General features: G+C 33.8%; 1 protein-coding gene across 1 annotated transcript; it reads left to right on the top strand.

Annotated features, from left to right (window-relative positions):
- The first annotated feature begins 1895 nt into the window (after positions 1–1895).
- Positions 1896–3596, top strand: LOC145564713 (uncharacterized). Its single transcript, XM_081624937.1, has 2 exons — positions 1896–2423; positions 3377–3596. Exons 1-2 carry the CDS (start codon positions 1896–1898, stop codon positions 3416–3418), a joined length of 570 nt encoding a protein of 189 aa, XP_081481063.1. The 3' UTR covers positions 3419–3596.
- Positions 3597–8911: the final 5315 nt, after the last annotated feature.

Raw genomic sequence — 8911 nt, 5'->3', positions numbered from 1 at the left:
AAATAAAAATAACATTTTACTACGTTACAGTATTACAGAGGAGTTGTAGCTAGTTTGCCAACTAGCTCTATCAAACAAATCGCAATACTATTGATGGAATACAAATTGGTTAAATACTATTAACCTTGGCCAATTGACAGGACATCAATTAATCAAGATCTATCCTAAATCTTACTGTTCAAAGGTCCTAGATATTTATTAGAAACATTATTAATACTCTGGTCGAACTAGTGTAGGGATTATCTATTCATTTAATTTGTACGCATATTATTGAAAAGTATTAAAAATTGTCGAGTTAACTAGATCAATATATCATTATACTTTGTATTAGCTACTCTTACGTATATGTCTTACAAATCAAAATCTTCAAAAACAAAAAAAAAAAATTACTCAAACCATATAATAATAAGTAGCTATATAGGATAAGGTATATTTTAATTTAATTATACACTTTTTACGTAACAGTAATATGCATGCATGTGCTGGTGGCCTAACCCGGTAATAATCTAATGAACGCCTTGATTATTACGTACTCTACACCGTATATATACAGAGTATATGGTTGTAATAAGATATTATACTATATTATTTGGCGCATTATAATATTAGTGATTAGATCTAAAGAACGTAGAGTTATATAAATCATAGAATTTCGCTACTATTTTCAGGAGGCTCTTCACTGTTGTGTTCTATCTCCCTTTCTCCTGATTACACAACACTAATATTGTAAGTCTCTCTCTCTCTCTCTCTCTCTCTCTCTCTCTCTTTATCGAGTCAGTAATATACTCAAAAGTTTTTTTTTTTTACTTGCAACATATCTTCTTGGTATAATAAATGGATACCATGCCCTATTTATAATTAAGCCCTTTTTCATTATTAAACCATGTCCTGTTTATAATTAAGCCCTTTTTTCATTATTGAACATTGTTCTTTTATAGTACAGTAGAGATAAAAAAGCATTTGATTCATCAATGAATCTCTTTTAATTTCTTTATAGTACGCGTATAATAACCTAGTATCAATCATTAATGAGCGAGCCTCTTCTTTGTGTAGTACAAATGGACAAAATTAGGTTCACCTATGAACCTTCTTTCTCCATAATATGGATAAATGGACTTTTTTCACTAATGAATCTCCTTTCTTCAATCCATAGTACGTATAGACATGTATCAATGATCACTTCATTGATGAACCTCGCTCTTTTTTGTATATCTATAGACTATAGTATAGATATTAACATAAAACATGTACTAGCTTAGGTTCATTATTGAACTTCTCCATCAAAGAAATTGAAAAATTAAAGCATTAGGTTTACCAGTGAATTAACCCTTTTTTTGTTGAAATCTTTTCTTAATTTTATGGATAAAGAAGATGAATTAGATTCATTGATGATTTCTTTTAACAGCTAGAGAAAATTAAAGTTTGTCAATGGAAAGACAAAATCAAGGTACTTTCATAGCCTTGAAGAAAAGGAAGATAACAATTTTTTTTTTTTTTTTTTTTTTTTTTTTTTTTTGGGGAAAGGAAGGAAAATAAGTTAATAAAATGATTATTAGAAAACTATTATGATTGGTGGTAGGAATGGATGGGTCAGGATTACTAAATCAATGGTTAGAATGAGACATCTCACCATACGATATATACGAATATACTTTTAAAGTTTAAGTTATCTAAAATATTTCTCTATTCTTTCTTCAATTAAATTTATAAAGCAAGTTTTCAATATATAGTACTTCATATATATTGTTGTGTGTTATTTTGTATTTCTTCTGCATGCCATCTAAAAACAAAAATTCAACGAAAAAACCATAATCAATTTACTTTTTGGTCATTTGAAGTTAAAAATTTTAACTGGGTGATTTGATATGTGAAGCAGATAAACAAATATTAACAATATGGACGCAAATGGCATCTCATCTTCTTGCAACAATGATGACAACATCTCATCTTCTTGCAACAACAACAATGACAACATCTCATCTTCTTGCAACAACAACAATGACAACACCTCATCTTCTTGCAACAACAACGATGACCACATCTCATCTTCTTGCAACAACGATGACCACATCTCATCTTCTTGCAACAACGATGACCACATCTCATCTTCTTGCAACAACGATGACATCTCGTCTTCTTGCAACAATGATGACGACATCTCATCTTCTTGCAACGACGATGACACCATCTCATCTTCTTGCAACGATGATCCCGATCCTATATCTCATGATGAACAAATCCGAGAGATTACAGTTAGATTTGTAAAAGGGAGCGTCTTATTCAATTTTTTCAACCAAGAGATAAAAAATGGTGTTATGGCGAAAATCATCCAAGAGATAGAGAATCGTAACCTAAGTATCACCAACTACAATGCTATTCCACTCAATGGTGGTTCAACTTTTAATGTAACTATGGTGGCTCAGGTATGTTTATCTTCCTAGAAATTTAAATAAATGCGTATTATATTTGGTCAACTTCGATGTACACTAGTCCATTGACCAATTTGATGAAATTAAAGTGTACGGAGTACTAGAAATTTTTTACTCCGTAACCGACAACTGAGCCCTAAACTTGTTCCGAGCTTGCAAAATCTCTGTTTTCCTTGCATTGTTTTCGGAACTTGCAACGATCATATTTTCATTGTTGTCCTTTCATGTCGTACTGTAGTAATATAGTACGGAGTAATTATAACTCACTCTGTTTCAACATAAATGTCTAAATTTGATCGATGTATATAACGACTAGAGGTTTGACCAATAAATATCTCCAGAATTATAAATTATAAAAGTTGATACTCAGAAACTATAAATTGAGACAATTCTAATAAGTACCCACATTATTATGTGTATGTGAATACGAGTACTAAATATTGCAAAGTCAAACTGGGTATCTATTTAGAAACAAAGGGAGTAATTTACAATCGTAACATCATATAATATATATATATATATTATATATATATATATATATATATATATATATATATATATATATATATATATATATTGAATAATTCAGTAACATGATTTTATTACTCGTATATACATACATATCATGCTAATTGGAATCAATAATTGAAAAAAACAATGGCAATAGTTGCAATTTTCGTTAGTGGTAATATCCTTTTACCTATATATACATCCAACTTCTCCTAATCATCACTATCTTAATTGAAAAATGTAAATTCAAAATTATTGTTGTATTGCAAATTTGCAATACATGTATATAACATATAAGACCTACCGTGGTTTAAATAGAAATGTTACTTGGCCTCAAAAAAAAAATAGAAATGTTACTTTAATTTATCACTGACGACCCATATGTTAAGTCTTTATTGAACTATTGATAACATATCATTTTTTCATTCTATTTGCAGAAGGAGCCAAATTTCAATGTAAGCCAAGATGTGTTAAGGTGATATAAGGTTAATAGCTCAAATATTTGGTTAGTGGGTTTTACCTCGGGATTAGGACAAAGTTTGTTACGGGTTTGTTACCCTCTTTTGTCTTATTTGCTGTAATGTATATATTCTCTTTCTTAACATTAATAAAAGAGAATTCGTTTTACCAAACATTTTCTTCCTCTTAATTGCTCTATCCTCTCCTTCTCTCTCTACTTTCTCTCTCTATATCTGGGTTTGTTCATGGTATCAGAGCAAAAGGAAGCTCCGATCATTGTTTTTCGCTGATTTTCTTGCGATAATCGCATTATTCTTCTTGTTTTCTTTGATCAATCGTTTATTCGTTTGATTTTCTCAAATTGATTTCTCTGTTTTCTTGATTTGATTCTTCGTTTTTTTTTTGATTCACATCTTCGATTTGTGATTTCTTTTGATAATGGAGCAACAACAGAGTACTAATGGAGTTAATTTCTCCGATCCTTACTATCTTTCTAATGGTGATCATCCAGGAATGCAGCTTGGAAATCAATTTCTTAATGGCTCGAATTTTATCAATTGGAGTCGTACGGTTCGTATGGCTTTAATTGCTCGCAACAAATTGCAATTTGTTGATGGAACCTTACCTTCACCTGGAGTTGATTCTCCAGATTACCAGAAATGGTTGCGCAATGACTATATGGTGATGTCCTGGTTATTGAACTCTGTTGATAAGAATCTGGCAGAGAGTTTCATGTTTGTGAGTTCTTCCGCTGAATTGTGGAGAGAAATTACTGAGAGGTTTGGTCATTCGAATGCTCCTCAATTGTTTGAGTTGCATCGCAATTTAGGTCTTACTAATCAGAATCATGATAGTATTGCTGAATACTATGGAAAATTGAAAGGTATTTGGGATCAGTTGCAGATTCTAGAAGGCTTTCCTGATTGTAGTTGTGGAGCTTTGAAGTTATGTAGTTGTGGTATCTTGAAGAAGATTCTTGAAATGGATCAGAGGAAGAAATTGATGCAATTATTGGCTGGTCTTAATCGTGATTATGATCAGGTTAAGACGAATCTCTTGAGTCTTGATCCTTTACCTTCTCTTAATAAGGCTTACCATACGTTACAGCAAATCGAGCAACAGAATAAGCTGAATGTGTTGTCTAATTCTGTTGAATCAAGTGCTTTGCATGTTTCTGCTAATGCTGCTGTTACTCCTAAGGTTTTTCCTAAACCTACATATCAATATAAGAAAGATTTTAAGCGGCAGAAATCAGATGTTGTGTGTGATCATTGTAAGAAGCGAGGACATTCTGTTGATCAATGCTTCAAGTTATTTGGTACACCTGAGTGGTATACTCAGCTGAAGGCAAAACCTCCTGGTTCTTCTTTTCCTTCTGCTAGAATGGCTGGAAATGTATGTGTTGGTACTGGTTCTGGTGTTCTTGGCAGGGCACCATCGCATATTGGAGATATGTCTTCCTCTACTTCTCCGTTGGCAGATCCTTCAGTAATGGCTCATATGTACAATGATTTCTTGAAGATGATGCAGACAAATGCTCTTTCAGACAATCCTTTGTCTTCTCCTGCTGTTAATTTTGCAGGTATTACTATTGCTTCTCATGTTGATGATTTGGTGAACATGTTTGATAAGGATGCTTGGATTATTGATACTGGTGCTAGTGATCATATGGCTGGTAATTTGAATTTGTTTGCTTCAATTCACATTCTAAAAAATCCAATTAAGGTTGGATTGCCTGATGGAACAATTGCTATGGTTTTATATGCTGGTTCTGTCAATTTGACTCCTGATCTTATTTTACACAATGTGTTTTACATTCCTTCCTTTAAACATAACCTACTTTCTGTAGGTAGATTGTTAGACAGTCATAATTTGATTGCACAATTTGAAAAGAATTTGTGCTTCTTTCAGGACCTTCTGTCTAAACAAGTTAGAGCTATTGGGACAAGATGTTCTGGACTCTACAAGTTTAATCCTGTTCCTTCTCATTCCTTTTCTTCTTCTTTTGTTCATATGCCTTCTCTGCATGTTGATTATTCCATGCTTGCAAATAATACAATTACTAAGTCTGTAATTCCTAGTGTTGATGTTATTCATGCTAGGTTAGGCCATATCTCTGCTAGCAATTTAAAACATGTAATTGTTCCAATATCAGGCAATAAGAATTGTGATTTCTATTGTGAAGCATGTGTTCTTGGAAAGCATCATAAATTTCCTTTTCATCTGTCTTCATCTATGGCTGCTGGTATTTTTGATTTGGTTCATGTTGATTTGTGGGGTAAATACAGAAGACCTACTATGTCAGGTGCTTCTTATTTTTTAACAATTCTGGATGATCATTCTAGGGTGACCTGGACTTATTTGCTTCATGATAAGACACAGGTTGTATCTGTGATTTCTGGTTTCATTGCTTATGTGTTTACTCAGTTTGGTAAGAAACTTAAAATGGTTAGGAGTGATAATGGCACTGAAATTATTCAAGATGCTTGTGCCAAGTTGTTTCTTGAGCATGGTATTGTCCATCAAAAGAGTGTTCCAGGAAACCCTCAGCAAAATGGTAGGGTGGAACGTAAGCATAGACACCTGTTGGAGACAGCTAGGACTCTCAGGTTTCATGCTCACCTTCCTTTTAAGTTCTGGGGAGAGTGTTTGCTGGCAGCTACTTACTTGATTAATTTGCTCCCTAGTTCTGTTTTGGAGTGGAAGTCTCCTTTTGAGGTGTTGTTTCAAAAGAAGCCTGATTATTCTCATCTCAGGGTCATTGGTTGCCTTTGTTTTGCTGCATATAAGACTGGTGATAAATTTGAGGCTAGATCTAAGAAGTGTGTGTTTCTTGGGTATCCTTTTGGGCAAAAGGGTTATAAATTGTATGATCTTCAGAATCACAAGATTATCTTGAGCAGGGATGTGTATTTTGTGGAAGATTCCTTTCCTTTTAAACCTTCTCAAGAGTATCAGAGTTCTGCAATTGTTCAAACTGGTTCTGAGGTTGTTCAAAAGGAGCTTGTTAATCCTGCTTTGGGTGATAACCCTATCATTGCTGAGTCACAGATCTCAGATTCATCTTCTTCTCCTCTTTTTCATTCTCAGATCTCAGATTCTTCTTCTTCTTCTCCCTTTCATTCTCATCATTCTGATCTTGGTTCTGTTCCAGACAACAGTAATACAGATCTTACAGTTTCTTCTTCCTCATCTGATTCTCAGTCACAACTTCCTAGAGTGTCACATAGAGTGAGACATATTCCTAAGAAGTTTGATAATTTTGAGATCAATATACCTGGGATTCAGCAGAGACAGGATGATGTTTCTACAGATCATAGTTCATCATTCAATATTTTTGCTGCTCCACCAGTTTCTGTTATGGATAAAGATTTTCAGCTTAGTATGGCAAATATCTTAACTGCTTTTGAGCCTAGTTCTTATAATCAAGCTAAAGATCATGATGAATGGGTGGCTGCAATGGATAAGGAACTAGAAGCTATGGAAAGAACAGGAACTTGGGAGGTTACTGACTTGCCTGCTGGAAAGAAAGCTATTGGCTCCAAATGGGTTTATAAAACTAAATTCAACCCTGATGGAACAGTTGAGAGATGTAAAGCAAGAATTGTGGCAAGGGGAGATAAACAGATTGAAGGAAAAGATTACAAACATACCTTCAGTCCTGTAGCCAAATTTTCAACTGTTAGAACAATTATTGCATTGGCTGCTGCTCATGGTTGGGATATACAACAGATTGATGTAAATAATGCTTTTCTCCATGGTTATCTTGATGAAGAGGTGTATATGACACCTCCTCAAGGTTATAAAAAGGTTAAACCTGGTCAAGTTTGTAAGCTACATAGATCAATTTATGGTCTAAAACAAGCTTCAAGATGTTGGAATAAGGAGTTAAGTCAGTTTCTCATTGATTTTGGGTTTACACAATCAAAACAAGATTATTCAATGTTTGTGAGAAGGACAGGAGACTCATTTACTGCTGTGGTAGCTTATGTTGATGACTTGTTGATTACTGGAAATGACAGTATGTTTTCTGATTCTTTAAAGACAGCTTTGCATAAAGCTTTTACTATTAAGGATTTGGGGCAGCTCAAATATTTCCTGGGCATTGAAGTTACAAGATCCGAGTCTGGTATTCTTTTGAACCAGAGAAAGTATATCTTGGATATGCTTAGGGATGCTCATATGGAGTCCTGTTCTATTGCTCAATTTCCTTTACCTAAAGGTTTAAAATTGAGTAATTTCGAAGGTGAATTGCTTGCAGATCCTGAGATGTTTAGAAAGATCATTGGGAAGCTTCTGTATCTTAATCTTACAAGACCTGACATTAGCTATGCAGTTCAACAGCTAAGTCAGTTTCTTCATCAGCCTAGACAACCTCACATGTCTGCTGTTACCCATGTTTTGAAGTATTTGAAGGGTACTTTGAACATGGGATTATTTTATCCTGCTGATAATGATTTGAAGCTATGTGCATATTGTGATGCAGATTGGGGCACATGTGATGATACTGGGAGATCACTTTCTGGTTATTGTATTTTCTTGGGTAAATCATTGATTTCTTGGAAAACTAAGAAACAAACAGTTGTTTCTAAGAGTTCGACAACAGCAGAATATAGAAGCATGAGCTATACTACTAATGAGATCATTTGGTTGGAAGGGTTATTAGATGATTTGGGTGTTACTGTTCCAACTCCTATCACTCTTTATTGTGATAATATTTCTGCAATGCATATGGCAGCAAATCCGGTTTTTCATGAGAAATCGAAACATTTGAGAAGTAAGCATCAGAAGTTGGATGTACATTTTGTTAGAGAAAATGTGCAGTCTGGTTTTATACAGACAGTTCATGTGAAGTCAGCTATGCAATTAGCTGATATTATGACAAAGCCACTTGGTGCAGATCAACATCATTTTTTGAGTAGCAAAATTGGTTTAATTTCCCAAATTCCTTTTCAAGATTGGCCCTGTTCTTCTATCCCAGTTCCATCTTGAGAGGGGGGTGTTAAGGTGATATAAGGTTAATAGCTCAAATATTTGGTTAGTGGGTTTTACCTCGGGATTAGGACAAAGTTTGTTACGGGTTTGTTACCCTCTTTTGTCTTATTTGCTGTAATGTATATATTCTCTTTCTTAACATTAATAAAAGAGAATTCGTTTTACCAAACATTTTCTTCCTCTTAATTGCTCTATCCTCTCCTTCTCTCTCTACTTTCTCTCTCTATATCTGGGTTTGTTCAAGATGGCCAACAAGATTTTGTGGACGATTTTCTTAACTCCATCTAATTAGATATGTTATACTATTTTTGTTACATATTAGTTGTAATTTAGAATTTTTTGTGTCTCACAAATAATACCCAAAGTTGCAATAAACATGTAACAGAGGTAGTATTACTTATATATATGGAGTAATTTGTAACCATCTCTCATTACAGAATTACGTTTGTGAGCAGGTTGTGAAACTCGGTAAATTAATTAATTTCAGATGTTACGTACCTTATGATTCATCATGTTGA

The sequence above is a fragment of the Chenopodium album genome, chromosome 10 (assembly GCF_948465745.1).
Source record: "Chenopodium album chromosome 10, dcCheAlbu1.1, whole genome shotgun sequence".
Classification (NCBI taxonomy): Eukaryota; Viridiplantae; Streptophyta; class Magnoliopsida; order Caryophyllales; family Amaranthaceae; genus Chenopodium; species Chenopodium album.
The sequence above is the reverse complement of the archived record's forward strand: the minus strand, read 5'-3'. Positions and strand labels throughout refer to the sequence as shown.